Genomic DNA, 15,950 nt, shown 5'->3' with positions numbered 1-15,950 from the left:
GCCTGAGATAGTTAACACTTGATGTTGCAGAACATAAGAACATGCTTCTCCCATTCCATGCATATATGCCAACTAATTTTGCAGTACAACACAATGTGTTGTCGAATGGTTTCCAGGCCAGAATCACTGGGTTTCTGTGAGTTTTCCATGTTCTGGAAGCATTCTCTTCTGAAGTTTTGCCCACATCTATGGCAGGCATCCTCAGCGGTTGGGAGGGACATTCCACAGATATATAAACCTCACTTGCCTAGTTTCCTACAGGCCTCACAAGAGTCTTATTGTGGGATTTTGAAATAGATATAAGATTTTTGGGAGTACATTCATTTTAATAGCAGAGATTCTTCCCAATAAGGATAAATTTAGGTTTTTCCAATTCTCCCAATCTTTTAAATTTTCTTCAATTTCAGTTCATAATTATTTTTTAAAAGTTCAGCGTTCTTTGCTGTAATCATAATACCTAAATATTTAATTTTATTTGTAATTCGAAGTCCCGATATTTCTTTCCATTCTTCTTGCCTTTTCTTTGTGATATTTGGTTAATCCCATTTTTTGGTGTATTATATTTATCTATTTTTATTCTCTACAGGATCTTCCACAATGTAAATTAAATCATCTGTTCTCACTTTATAATGCTGAGTTATTTTAGTTCCCTTCAATGTTTTATCTTCCCTGATATTATTTAGTGGTATTTCCATCGACAATATGAAAATAAGAAAAGACAAGGTACAACCTTGTCTAGTAGAGGACCAGGTTGTGACACAGCTAGTTGGGAGTCAGCTGCATTAAAATCACTACTGACTGAAAGGCCATGAGTTCGAAGCCAGCCCAGGTTGGAGTAAGCTCCTGACCATTTGGTTAGCTTGCTATCGACCTTTGCAGCCCAAAAGACAATTCTATCTGTCAAGTCGGAAATTTAGGTACCGCTTATGTGGGGAGGCTAATTTAGCTAATTTACGACACCATAAAACTCTCCAGCAGCATGCAAAAGAATGAGGAAGTACTCCATCGGTGTCACAAGTGGACAGTGAAGTGACAGCTCCCTGAGGAATTTGAAGCATACCCTCATGAAACTGGAAGGTTAAGTAGGCTCTATGTGTCTGTCTATATATGTTCTGCGTCTATGGCATTGAATGTTTGCCATGTACATGTGCATTGTGATCCACCCTGAGTCCCCTGGGGGGTGAGAAAGGTGGAATATAAATACTGTAAATAATAATAATAATAATAATAATAATAATAATAATAATAATACCTTGGTATCCAATTCACTGAGTAGAATTTTGAACAAATTCCAATTAATATTGTCAAAAGCCTTTTCTGCATCTAGTGCTATCAAAGCCAATTCTTTATGATTGTTAATCTCGTAATATTCAATAATATAAATTAAGTTTCTTACATTGTCTTTGATACTTGCCTATTGAGTTGCCTTCTGGTGTGATCCATCCATGATGCTATAACTCGCAGTAGCGGAGTAATTAATGTCACTCCTGAGCCCAAAAACAATATATTTCTTTTTATTTACAATGCTCACATGTGGGATCCCACATCATGAATGGGAGACAGAAGAGGATATTAGTCTGTCCTTTGGAAGATACCTCGTGTGGTGTGTTCCATCTTCACCTGTGTGATTCCAGCCTCACATCCTTATGATTCCAGCATGGGAATAAAATACTTTAGTATATGTATTCCTTGTAGTCAGTGCTGCCCGTTACTGGAGAAAGGTCTGATGGATTTGAACAACATGCTGGTTATTTACAGGTAAAGCATAAATAATACTGTATTTCTTCACGGTCATGTCCAACTCCTCCTTGACAGAACCTGTTCTAGATCTTCATTCTCTTCTACCTACCCACCTTATCAATCCGTTCAACCTATCCTGTGCCATCTTGTTTTTCTTTCTCAACCCCACCCCACCCTGTAAAGATCTATGAGAGATCCTTGTGTGCTTAAAGTTAAGTTTGTGCTTTTAGTTGTGTTTTAACAACTTGACATGGCACAATGCCTGAAATCATATCTATAATTTTTAAAAAAATAAACAATAAAGTGTAAGATTGAAAATGATAGTTAAAACACATTTGACGCAACTGAGCAGGCAGTAATTGCAACCTCTGTCTGTCTGGGGCTACGTGCCACTGAATGCCATGAGATTTCCATATGAGCATGCATAGGGATCATGCTGCTTGCCTCAGTGAAAGCCTGGAACAGCCCTTTGCTGTTTCTTAAACGACATTTATGCTTCAGTCCTAGACACCCTCGCTTTTTGAGCAGGCATGCGTAGGATTGCGCTGTTAGTTACAACTATCTTGTGCCGGACTGCATGAATACTTTTTTTAAAGGAATCGTGCATTTTCAAAATAAAATAATTTATAGTAAAAACAAGCAAGCAGAGAAAATAAGCAATCGGTAATGGTTTCCACTGAACCCCTTTAAAAGGGAATAGAGGTTGGGAGAGGGGATGAAAAATACAAAAGAAACAAGCATCCTAAGTCAGGATGAGAAATGAAACTGAAATGCAAGAGTATCCACTCTTTAGCTGGGGAAAAGTAACTTGCTGGGGACACGATTCGGAGTGATTACTGGCAAGATTCTGCCTCTCCAAACCTATGTGCTTCATTGGTGATGAGGTTTCATTTAGCCCCATTGAAAGCATGCGGGCCTCTGGTCTTACCATCTCCAGAAATCGCTGGATCTCTTTATTACCTACTAGTGGGTAAAGCAATAATGTAAGTATCCTGTTGAGGATTCCTCCTGCCATTCTTTGCACCCACTAGCAATTGATGATGGTTCTCAGTTGCCTGATTTTCACCACTGGCTAACTGTTGCCCAGCACTCCCATTTGGGGCCACTGGAGAAGTTGTGCTACCAGCAGCATCATCGGCTTCCAGTGCTGCCCCCTGGTGGTTCCCTTTGGCACTGAACTTCCTCCAGGGGCTGATGCTGCTTTCCGTTCCTGCACCTCCTCTCTTCCCCGCAGTGGCTGCCTCCTCTGCTGATATCCACAACCCCACCATCACCAGCCTCAGGCACTCTGATCGATGATGACATGCTGGTAGATGTGCGTTTTGCCCTTGAAGCTGGAGGCGATAAGGAAGTCTCGCTGGTCCACGCTGAGGTGAGCAAAGGAGCGCGGGGCCTGGGTGTTCAGCTCTTGGAAGTGTTGGAAGAGCCCAGTGATGGGGTCATAGCGGTACACTTTGCTGAAAGAGTAATCGTTGCCTAGAAACGCATAGCGGTAGCCACCAATGGTCAGTGGCTGGAAGACCATAGATCCCCGGGAAGGCATCTGCTGGACATCTCGGAACATGGAGCCGTCCCAATGCATCACCTGATGGTAGAAGAGATTGCCATGAGTTCAGTAAAGAGGATGGCTTCCATAAATTGTGTATCAAGTCTTAACATTCTATGATGGAAACTACAGAACATGAACCAGTGCTAAGCAATAGAAGGCAGAGAGCTCGGAAAGAGAGCTCGGAAAACTTACCATATATACTCAAGTATAAGCCTAGTTTTCCAGCCGCTTTTTTAGGCTGAAAAAGCCCTCCTCAACTTATACTCGAGTCAAGGTTATTTGTTATTTTACTTTATTATTATTATTATTATTATTATTATTATTATTATTATTTTACAGACACAAAAACACAGTATGTCACAGCAAATGAGATCTATATGCTGGATTTTGTATCACAAAATCACAAGTTGAACACTTCCCAAGCGTCTAGGACTGTGTGATATATTTTTGAATGATGCGTGCAGATCCAAGTAAGGTGGCCTTTTGCAGTTGTCAGATTGTGATTTTGTCAATGTTTATTGTTTCCAAATGCCGGCTGAGATCTTTTGGCACAGCACCCAGTGTGCCAATGACCACTGGGAATCCCTGTACTGGTTTATGCCAGAGCCTTTGCAGTTTGATTTTGAGGTCCTGATAACGGCTGAGTTTTTCCTGTTCTTTTTCCTCAATGCGACTGTCACCTGGAATGGCGACACCAATAATCCAAACCTTTTTCTTTTCCACAATCGTGATGTCTGGCGTATTGTGTTCATTTTCCCCTACCTTTGCAGGTTTACGATCTCACCAATTATTTACTGCTGGCAGGTGGTACTTGTGACATAAGTTCCAGTGAATCATTTGGGCCACAGAGTTGTGCCTTTGTTTGTAATAATAATAATAATAATAATAATATTTATTATTTTACTCTATTTATTATTATTGTTATTATTATTGTTATTATTATTATTATAACATTTACATTATTTTACTCTAGTGTATTACATTTATTATTCTACCTTCTTATTGTTATTCCATTTATTATTTTACTATTTATTATTATTAAATTTATTATTTTTCCCACTTATTATTTTTACATTTATTATTTTACTCTATTATTACTGGTTTTATTACTTCTCCATTGTTTTATTCTATTATTATTATTATTATTATTATTATTATTACATTTATTATTTTTCTTTATTATTATTGGAAGAATACGTAAGCACATTTACACTGAAGAAGGTTAGAATAATGGTTTAATCAGAGTTGGGCAGTCTTATCTTAAATTATGGTTTTATGTAAATATTCAAAAACATTTAACCTACTGATGCCTCACTTAATGCAATTTTATGGATAGCTATTTTTATTTTGAAATTTACCAGTAGCTACAGCAGTTCCTACCCTCAGCTTTTACTCAATTCAATTTGTTTTTTTTGTGGTAAAATTAGGTGCCTTTACTTATATTTGGGTCAACTTATATGGTACCTTTTTGGGATAGTTTCCCACAAAGTTCTGGGAGTTCTAGTCCACAAAAGAAGCATGTGGTTCCAAGCATGTGGTTCAGGAAACAGATTTTAGAGTTGCAGGAAGCAATTAGAAGTATTTCTAAACAGGTACCACAAATTTTGGCAGCTGGACCCAGACACAAAACGGTGCCTCAGAGGTCACAGCCAACTACATACTGCACCCCATGACATATCCATTAAAATAATGTGCCATGTAAATAAAGTTGTTGCAAATTAGGGATTCTAGCACTCAAACCTAGATTTTAATTTTTAAAATAATTGGATAGTCACACTGATTTTGAAAATGCCTAGAGATCTTGCAGTATATTTTGGTCTTTTGCTTATCTCTGTGGTAATGCTTGTGATGAGAATTGGATCATCACACAGGTGCACCTCTTGTGGTTATCTGATCTGGCATTTCTCTCAGATCGACTAACCAAAGGGTGGGATGGAAAGCTATGGTCAGTTCATTTACATAAAACGGTATAAATGTAACATACATCCATATCCCTCAACTTTTCCAAGCGCTGAATAGAGTGCAAGCAAGAACCAGAATTTTGTTGGTGACATGTGCAGACATACGTGTGGATTACATTTGTGCATGCACGTTTTCATGCAAAAGAAGGTATACAGTACCATCTAGCTCAGGCATGGTCAAACTTCAGCCTTCCAGGTGTTGTGGACTTCAACTCCCACAATTCCTAACAGCTGGTAGGCTGTTAGGAATTGTAGGAGTTGAAGCCCAAAACATCTGAAGGGCTGAAGCTTGCCCATGCCTGATCTAGCTAGTACTGCCATCCAGAAGACCCAATAGTACCTCATGCAACAACAGCTGAGTGGCTGCTGGGCAAAGCTCCATCTCCCTGCCCAGTAAATATCTCTTTGTTAAATCTAAGAGGTTTCAATTGCTCATTTTGCATTGTTACAGGAGTAGTTCTATTGTTGCTGAGAAAACCCATCCCATCCTTGTTTTTTTACTTAGTGTGAGAACTGCAGCTAAGCTCAGTTGTGCAGGCAGAAGCAAAGGACATAGTTAAGAGCTTCAGTCCCATTTGTCCTAGCTCCACAACAACACTTTTCAAAATAAGACACCTTTCCAATAGAAGCACCTCACTTCCAAATCATTTGGAAGTTGAGATCATTTTGTGCTTTATGTGGAATTTAAAGGAGCAATCCAAGGTGCTGAATCTATTTTGGGTTAGGGTTCAGCACCTTGGATAGGTCCTTTAAAGATCCAACTAAAGTAAAGGATGGAGCTACATTACCATAGAAAGCAGTCTGAATATGTATTATATGATCAGTGCAAAACCATAAAATGCTGTTTAACTGCATTGAACTGTAATGTGTGTGTGCGTGTATCAGACTCAAACTGCAGTCCATGGAAGTGTGGATCCAGCCTAAACTGATTCATTACTCACCAGATGCAACAATCCAGATGTGATCTGATTAATGCAAAATAAAGTCATGGGCCTGAAACTTGTCCCACCCATTTGATTTGTGTTTCCGTTTCATTTCATTCATTTGGATGACATGAAACGGGAAGACCTCTTTTGGAACAAAATACACTCGAAATGAAAGGCAGGTGGGAGCGGATACCAGCTCCAAGACTGCTTTTTGGATCATAGAATCAAAGAGTTGGAAGAGACCTCATGGGCCATCCAGTCCAACCCCCTGCCAAGAAGCAGGAATATTGCATTCAAATCACCCCTGACAAATGGCCATCCAGCCTCTGCTTAAAAGCTTCCAAAGAAGGAGCCTCCACCACACTCCGGGGCAGAGAGTTCCACTGCTGAACGGCTCTCACAGTCAGGAAGTTCTTCCTAATGTTCAGATGGAATCTCCTCTCTTGTAGTTTGAAGCCATTGTTCCGCGTCCTAGTCTCCAAGGAAGCAGAAAACAAGCTTGCTCCCTCCTCCCTGTGGCTTCCTCTCACATATTTATACATGGCTATCATATCTCCTCTCAGCCTTCTCTTCTTCAGGCTAAACATGCCCAGTTCCCTAAGCCGCTCCTCATAGGGCTTGTTCTCCAGACCCTTGATCATTTTAGTCGCCCTCCTCTGGACACATTCCAGGATCAATTGCCTGGGACCTGGCAGGGCCTGCAGCCGAGCGTCTAGTAAGGAGTGCTCCTTACTCGGTGTTTGGCTGCAGGCACCCCAGTGCTTTGGGTCTACAGGCACAAACTTTGGACCTACACATCTGAGCCTTGCAGGGCCTGCAGCCAAGCACCGAGTAAGGAGCATTCCTTACTCAGGGCTCGGCTGCAGGTACTGCCAGGCACGGCTGCATAGGACCAAAGCTGGCACCTTTAGACCCATGCACTTTGGGCCTATGGGGAAGCTCTCCCCCCCCCCCCCCCAAAAAAAAGGGTGGAAAGAAAATGGATCTTTCAGCCCCGAAAACAAAAAACAAATATCTGACCTTCCAATTTCAGAAGGCTCAGACAAAATGGATCAGGGGCCCCACCGAAAGCTGGGACTTGAAACGGATGAAGGCAAGCCCCAAATGCACATAACATTCCTTCTCCAGAACTGGCAACTACGGTTCTAATAATGAAGCTTGAATATATCTGAGTGAAGTGGCCCTCTGTACTAGGGATCTGAAGGATATTCACAAATGTTCTCATCCTCAACAACAATGTGTGCCTCAACACTGAGACTCCCTGTCAAAAATTGTCAGTGATACCAAGATTTTGTCTCTGCAAAACAGCAAAAAGATAACTGCTTTTTCTCATCAGTGAAAGCAAAACTAAACAGAAAACGTGTCCAAAAAATCTCTTGTATTTTGTACAAGAGATGTATTTTTTTCTTTTGCAAAAGGCCAAACTCCTTTATACAAGAAACTCTTAAATATTTTTTCATTTAAAAAAACTTAAAATGCAAAATAAATGGAAAAAAATTGAAAAACCCAACACAAAATCCCATAATGTAATGGTGGGAGAAGAAAACTGGGGGTTTTTTTTTCAAGCACCTATGCAAGATAGAACATATATCCCATACTTAGTTGCTTGCTTAGATCCTGTTTTGCCTCTGAACTATCAGCCGTTATTTGTAGTTAGGAAACATGATGTGAAGTAAACTGTAAGTGTGGTGAGAATAGTGGCAAAAGTAGTGACACTTAATATATCTTTCAGTATGCATGCACAACTTCTTTTCCTGACAAGTAAGACCTGGCAGTGATCCCTAGTAACCTCACCTTGGAATCACCCAGGAAGCGAGTCAGGCAAATGTAAACATCCTCCTTGACTTTGAAATGCTTGACCGCATAGACATCATCCATGTCAGGGATATCCGTGCGGCGCACAAACTCCTTCTTATTCCACTGGTAGATGACGGGACGCTGGGAGCTGCTGGCCAGGATGAGGTGGGGCTTTCCCGCAATCTCCAGAAATTCGGCATCCGTATCGCGGTACCAGGGGTGCAGCGATTGGTGAGAATAGAAGCCATGACCATTCCAGCGGTATAGAGTGGTGGAGCCAGCCTTGGAGCTGTCAGCCATGATGAAATACCAGTCCCCTTCTACGCGGAAGACCTCAATGTCATTGGGTTTACGCATGCGAGAGCTCTCTATCACCTGCATGTGTAGGAACTGGCCTGTTGCTTCGTGCCGTTTGTAGATGTGTGAGCCTTTGAACAGCTGGGCCACAATCACAAAGAGCTCACCCTCGATCACCAGGGGCTTGCAGACCACTGTGGATGAACCTAGGAAGTGTCAAAAGGTGAGAAGAGAATGAATAGCAACTGCATCTTTCACTGACATCTGATGTTAGGATATCAAGGGCATCTAAGCAAGGAGGATTTTAATCCCTGTAAGATCATACTGAAATAAATCTTAAAGGTACCCAAGACTCCTCCTGTGCTTTCTTCCCTAATTTCCCATAGTTAACAGAACAGTGTTCCACATTGGGCATGCGTATCTGCAGCAGAGTAGCAAAGCATACGGATAGATGTATTCACTGTGTCTGGTTGTAATCCCCATGTTGTGCCAGTCAATTTTATATAATATTATTTATAGCACACACTTTTTGCTTGATAGTTAGCAGTGCTTCTTGTAAGTCAGAGCACAGTCCAGGGTAACTCCCAGGTATTTGGGTTTGCTGCAATGCTCCAGTGGGATTCCTTCCCAGGTAATCCTCAGAGGTCAAGATGCTTGTCTGTTTACTTTTAAGCTTTTTTAAATATTTGAATTGTTCAATTGATCTGTCATGTTTATTACTGTATGTTTAAATTGATATGCTAATTGTTTAAATCGATATGTCATGTTTATTATTATATGTGTAATATGGCATTGTGTGCCATGGTCTGTAAGCCGCCCTCAGTCCCCCATTGGAGTGAGAAGAGCAGGTATAAATGTAGCATAACAACAACAACAGTAGCAGCATATGTCTTGTGCACCAGCTGCGCCCGTACCTTGGGAAGTCTGACTTGACCACGGTAGTCCACGCTCTGGTTACATCCCGTTTAGACTACTGCAACGCTCTCCATGGGGGGTTGCCTTTGAAGACGGCTCGGAAGCTCCAACTAGTCCAACGCTCGGCAGCCATGACTTTAACAGGAGTGGAGCGCAGGGAGCATACAACCCCCCTGCTGCGCCAACTCCACTGGCTACCGATTTGCTACCGGGCTCAATTCAAAGTGCTGGCGTTGGCCTTTAAAGCCCTAAACGGTTCCGGCCCAAGTTACCTATCTGACAGCATCTCTGCCTATGAACCCACCAGGGCTTTAAGATCTTCCGGGGAAGCCCTACTCTCGATCCCACCTGCTTCTCAAGCACGGTTGGCGGGGGACGAGAGATAAGGCCTTCTCGGTGGTGGCCCCTCGGCTGTGGAACGCCCTTCCCACGGACATTAGGCTAGCACCATCTCTAATGGTATTCCGTAAAAAAGTTAAGACCTGGTTGTTTGAGCAGGCGTTCGAATAATTAGTGCAATAATTGGTAATGAACATAGGAATGGAAAATGGTTGACGAGTCTGGATTATGTTTTTGTGGATGAGATGATAGTGATTAGTTATTGTAATAAGTGTTTATTAATTGTGTGCTGCGTGGGATTGTTAACTGTTTTATATCTAGCATTGAATTTCTGCTGTTTTTGTTGGTTGTGAACCGCTGTGAGTCGCCTTCGGGCTGAGAACAGTGGTATATAAGTAAAGTAAAGTAGAAAGCAGTCTGAATATGAATTATATGGTCAGGGCAGAACAATAAAATGCATTTAACTTTATTGAACTGCAATGTGTGTGAGAGTGTGTTTGTGTGAGTCAGATTCAAACTGCAGTCTATGGAACTGTGGATCCAGCCTAAACTGATTCATTACTTACTAGATGCCACAGTCCAGATGTGATCTGATGAATGCAAAATAAAGTCATGGGCCTGAAACTTGTCCCACCCATTTGATTTGTGTTTCTGTTTCATTTCGTCCATTCAGATGGCACGAAACGGGAAAACCCCTCTTGGAACAAAAATAGACTTGAAATGAAAGGCAGGTGGGAGCGGGTACCAGCTCCAAGACTGCTTTTTGGATCTATTGCAGGCACCCCAGTGCTTTGGGTCTACAGGCGCAGACTTTGGACCTACACATCTGGGCCTTGCAGGGCCTGAAGCCAAGCACCGAGTAAGGAGCACTCCTTACTCAGGGCTCGACTGCAGGTACTGCCAAGTAAAGTAAAGTAAGTAAGTAAATAAATAATAGATGGATTAGGAATCAGCTTGTTTTCCCTGTAATAGACAGTAAGAGCACCTAAAGCCTCAGAGAGCTTCTGTTCAACCATTTCAATGCTCCCTGCTTTGGTGGTGATGCCATGATCATCAGCATAGATGAAACTCTCTGTCCCTTCTGGCAGAGGCTGATCATTTGTGTAAATGTTAAACATTGATAGAGCAAGCACTCTCCCCTGAGGCAGCAGAATATCAAGTAAATACCAAGACTCCCTCTTGGGCACACAGAAGACTGGGTGACTTGGAAGGACTGAGTTCTAGCACCACGAGATGCAGAGTCAATCTTAAGAAATGGGGCCACAAAGTGGAGTCCATGACATGCGAGTGCGGAGAAGAGCAAACCACAGACCACCTACTACAATGAAATCCGAGCCCTGCCCCATACACAATGGAGGACCTTCTCACCGCAACACCAGAGGCACTACAAGTGGCCAGCTACTAGTCAAAGGACATTTAGTATAATGCCAAGTTTGTGTTTTTAAATACATTACAATTGTACCCTTGGTTTGCTTCTGACATGACAAATAAATAAAAATAAGAGCAATAACCATGGGTTGAACCAGATAGCCCTGTAGTCTGTCTCAACTCTATGATTCTATGAATAGTTCCATGGGATCTGGACAAAATGATGAAGAGATGAAAAACTGTTGTAGGAGGCAGGATACAACAGAGTTGGAGTAAGATATTTTTCAACCTGAAGAAAAAAAGGTAAGATGGACACACTGCTCCATGTCCCATGCTGTATCCTCGAGGATGTGAGGATGGAAGGGGAAGAGTGTGAGTGTCTCACCATTGATGTAGGCATAGTTGCGAAATTTCCCTGCCACGTGATCCCACTCTAAGAAACTGCAGCGTCCAGTGAAAGGCTGGGCAACCACCAAGTTCTGTTCTCCATTGTAGGTGAAGGTTTCTACTGAGAGCGATTGTTCAGGCAGGGTATCAAAGAGTACAAGGTCTAAGAAAAGAAGGTAGGAGTTAGTGCTAGAACAAAGAGCGGTACCTCTCCCTGCCATAGTGTTTGTCATGGCAAACTACATTGATTAGTATAAACAGTTCATCCAACTGGGTATGTTTGCAAGAGTTGTTATTTCAGATGTGTTTTAAAGTTTGTACATAGTTATTTATCATACTGCTTACTGCTGTGCTTTTTGTTTCTGGAGAGCCCTGCTGACTCATAACACAAGCCCATATCTTTAAAAGGTTTTCTTTGGAGCCTAGAGCACAGAAAACACAGTCCAAAGCACTTCCTAGGAAATTACGAAAACACAATTGTAGTTACGTGGAAAAGGGTGTTAACTCTCATTATGTTACAATTTGACTTGATTGCAGCTTGATTACTTGCAAACTCCATTCATGACTGGTATCTACTGATAGATCTCTCCTCTTTTACAAATTCTGGCCATTTTTCTTGCTGATTGAAATTTGTGTGTGTGGGGGGGGGGGGGGGGGAGGGTGTTCTCTGTGTAGTCTGACATGGTGGTTGTTAGAGTCGACCGTGTTCTCAAATATGCTGTGTCCAACATATCTCAAGCATATCTGAAACTGGACTGATAAGTTTTATACCTATGTATGCTGAACACATGAAGGTTGTGAGTACTGTAAACCAAATACGTCATATTTTAAAATCAAAGTCTACTTCATTTTCGTCTCTTGAGTGCATGATATAAAACAAGTTGTTTTATGGGAGAGTATATATTTTTGGGCACTGAAAAACTCTTCTGAAGCACTGATACTTTTTTATACACTGGCAAGTCTCTATTTTCCTAACAGAGCAGAGATAACAGGTTATTCAGTCTAACAACTGAAATCATTGCCTTGCATAATTATATTTGATTGTATACCACAAAAGAGGATTCTGCTCTAAAGGGTTTTTGGCTCTTTTCTAAAAGGTTAGGCTTAAAGGTTATGATCTCCAAATGGTGTTTTACAAAAGGTTATGAATGCCATTTTCCAAAACTTTACATGCTTTTTTTTTTTTAAAGAAAGCATCATTTCAATTTTATTTTCTCTCTGTAGGGAGTTGTTATTTTTCTTGCACCTACTTATTTATTTGTTTGCTTAAAAACATATTTCATGTTTTTTATTTTTTTAAAGGCTTTCATGGATACATTTTATGAAACCAAGAGTAAAATGGCAACAACAACAACAATTTTGTCCAATAGCCCTTTTGTCTCATAGTCTGTATCAGATGCTCCATGCTATATGTATTGTGGTTCTGTGTGTTTTACTTACTAAACCACTAAAGCACAGAAAGTACTCCAAAGTTCTAAAGTACAGAAAGCTACCTCCAAGGGGAGAAAAGGAGAAGAACAAGGGAGTTCTAACCTTCAGTAGATGAGGCATGGAGAAAAGGGAATATTTCAGTGATAGAAGCATACAGGACAAAGAGATGTCATACCCGTAGTGATGCAGTCAAATTCCCCCAGACGGAGTTCACTAAGGCTGGTGCGGTTCAGCTCAGGTGGGGACCGGCACTCGATGGGTTCCACCAAGGCATTGGTTTGGCTCAACCACTCCACCAGCCATTTCAACTTGCAGTCACAATGGAAAGCATTTCCCCTCAAGTCCCTGCCAGGAAAGAAACCACTCTCACCAACAACCATTTTGAAACGTATCAACAAAAAAGGCCATCAAAAATCTAAAATGCACTATTCTACCTATACTATTATTATTTTGAATAATGATTCACATTTCACATTGTTCTAATTTGTCACTCCTGTAAAACGGGTGTTTATTGGCTCCTACTATAATATCTATGCGGTCTAGTGTTTAGCCAAAATGGACTCTCCTTCAACAGCAAACAGGAAAAGAGAGATTTCCATCCTTATGTATGCAGATGATCTAGTGCTTCTATCTCTTTTTTGGCTGGGTCTTAAAAATCTTCTGAAGGTTTTCAGTAAATATTGCCAAGAAGAATATCTATCAATAAACTACTTCAAGACCAAAGTGATGGTTTTTGGAAGACACTGTCCCAGGTACAAATGGACTTAAAACCAACATGCCAAAGAACAAACTCACTTACATTAAAGTCTCGTTTATCCAACATAAATGGGCCAGCAGAACGTCAAATAAATGAAAATGTCGGATAATAAGGAATCTCCTACTGGTACCCATCCAATGTGGCACTAGACACTTAGAATACTAACAACAGGGACTCAAAGCATTAAGGCAAAGCAACGCCTTGGGGCTATAGCAGCCCAGCAGGAAGTTCCCGGATGCAGAAGAGGAGCGTGGAAATCACAGAGGGAAGAAGGCAGGACACTTCTTCTTCTAGTCCTGCCTCTTTTCCCTCTTTCCTCCCGCCTACTCCTCCTTGTCTTGCCTTTTTTCACTTATTAGGAATGGAGAGAGAGTTATGGAGCACTCCTTTCATTAAAGGCGAAATACTGGAGGAAAAGGGGGCATTGGATAGGAGAGTCAGATAAGATGGAATGTCGGATAAGCGAAGGTCGGATAAGCGAGACTCTACTGTATTTAGTGAATCCTTTTCCTAGAAACATCACAGGGAAGCAGTGAAGCTGACAGCCAAAAAAACAATAGGTTCCCTGATGAACCCGCTCTAAAAAATTTCAGTAACCAAGTGCTGTCACAAATGCTTTTTGGTGCAGAAATCTGGGGCTCAGACACCAACATTTGTAAAACCTTGGAAATATTATAGAACAAGTTCCTACAAAAACTTTTTTTTCTTCCAGCTGGAACTCCAGCAGTACTTCTGTGCACTGAATCTGGACTGCCATTTCTGTGGGGGTTGGCCATTTTTAGCAACTTTTAACAATTTGTTGATTACTGTTTTATTAATTATCAATGTAACACTATAACACATTTGTTTTATTCTTTTTCAGTTTTTTAGATTTAATGAACTAACTTTTGATAATTTAATATCAACATTTTAACATGCATAATTTAATATATTCACACTAAAGGTACAATTAGTTGTGCTATAGATTCTAAGAGTTGTGCAAAGAGGTGCTTGGGTTGTTGACCTCACTGTTCTTCTTCAACTGTATTTCTCTATTCCTTGGCTGCTGTCCACTGATATTGGACTCATTACTCTCCACCTTTCAATTCTTTCGGAATTAGGCTAGGATTCTGAATATCAGTTGGCACTTTGACAACAATTGGAAAAGTGGGGTTTTCTTTTTTACTACAGTCCCCAAAATTCCCTAGCAGGGAGCACACAATGAAAATGCATTAGTTTCTGAGGCACTTTCCAGGAACCTAGGAATACAGTAGAGTCTCATTTATCCAACATAAACAGGCTGGCAGAATGTTGGACAAACAAAATGTCGGATAATATGGAGTCTCTTAATGTTACCTGTCATACGGGGTGCTAGGCACCTAGAATACTAACAACGGGGACTCAAAGGATTAAGGCCAGGCAATGCCTTGGGGCTAGAGCGGCCCAGCAGGAAGTGCTCGGATAGAATCATAGAGTTGGAAGAGACCTCATGGGCCATCCAGTCCAACTCCCTGCTAAGAAGCAGGAACATTGCATTCAAAGCACCCCCAACAGATGGCCACCCAGCCTCTATTTAAAAGCTTCCAAAGAAGGAGCCTCCACCACACTCCAGAGCAGAGAGTTCCACTGCTGAATGGCTCACAGTCAGGAAGTTCTTCCTAATGTTCAAATGGAATCTCCTTTGCTGTAGTTTGAAGCCATTGTTCCACGTCCTAGTCTCCAGGCCAGCAGAAAATAAGCTTGCTCTCTCCTCCCTCTGACTTCCTCTCACATATTTATACATGGCTATCATCATGTCTTCTCTCAGCCTTCTCTTCTTCAAACTAAACATGCCCAGCTCTTTAAGCCACTCCTCATAGGGTTTGTTCTCCAGACTTTTGGTCATTTTAGTTGCCCTCCTCTGGACACATTCCAGTTTGTCAATATCTCTCTTCAATTGTGGTGCCCAGAATTGGACACAATATTCCAGGTGTGGTCTAACCAAGGCAGAATAGAGGGGTAGCATTACTTCCCTAGATCTAGACACTATATTCCTATTGATGCAGGCCAAAATCTCATTGGCTTTTTTGTCATCGCATCACATTGTTGGCTCATGTTTAACTTTTTGTCTACGAGGACCCCAAGATGCCGAAGAGGAGCGTGGAAATCACAGAGGGAAGGAGGGAGGATGCTTCCACTTCTGCTCCTGCCTCTTTCCCCCCTTTCCTCCTTACTCCTCCTCCTTGTCTTGCCTTTTTCACTTTGGAAAGCATTCCTTTAATTGAAGGGGAAATGCTGGAGGAAAAGGGGGGTGTTGAATAAGAACGTTGGATAAGCGAGGGTTTACTGTATTGCAATTCAGAGAAAAATTTTTTCCAAGCTTTGTGGTGCTCTGAACTGTCATAACAGCTGCAGTGCCTCCCGTTAGTTAAGTAACTGGTTTTCCTTAACTGAGTACAATCCAAGTGGGCGGAATCATAACTCCACCATCTCCAGGATGGGATCTGGAATACAAGATATCTGTA

At 41.4% G+C, this 15,950-nt stretch overlaps 1 protein-coding gene across 1 annotated transcript in view; it reads right to left on the bottom strand.

Moving 5' to 3' along the window:
- Positions 1 to 1,498: 1,498 nt before the first annotated feature.
- Positions 1,499 to 15,950, bottom strand: part of LOC137095313 (leucine-rich glioma-inactivated protein 1-like) — a 28,785-nt gene continuing 14,333 nt past the window's right edge. The window contains exons 6-9 of the mRNA XM_067461791.1: positions 12,886 to 13,055; positions 11,278 to 11,442; positions 7,971 to 8,476; positions 1,499 to 3,325 (exon numbers count right to left, since the gene is read on the bottom strand). Of these exons, the coding sequence (XP_067317892.1) occupies positions 3,020 to 3,325; positions 7,971 to 8,476; positions 11,278 to 11,442; positions 12,886 to 13,055 (1,147 nt within the window). The 3' untranslated portion in view covers positions 1,499 to 3,019. The remainder of the gene's footprint in view (positions 3,326 to 7,970; positions 8,477 to 11,277; positions 11,443 to 12,885; positions 13,056 to 15,950) is intronic.

This window comes from Anolis sagrei, chromosome Y, assembly GCF_037176765.1.
Source record: "Anolis sagrei isolate rAnoSag1 chromosome Y, rAnoSag1.mat, whole genome shotgun sequence".
Classification (NCBI taxonomy): Eukaryota; Metazoa; Chordata; class Lepidosauria; order Squamata; family Dactyloidae; genus Anolis; species Anolis sagrei.
This window is presented reverse-complemented; position numbering and strand designations above follow the sequence as displayed.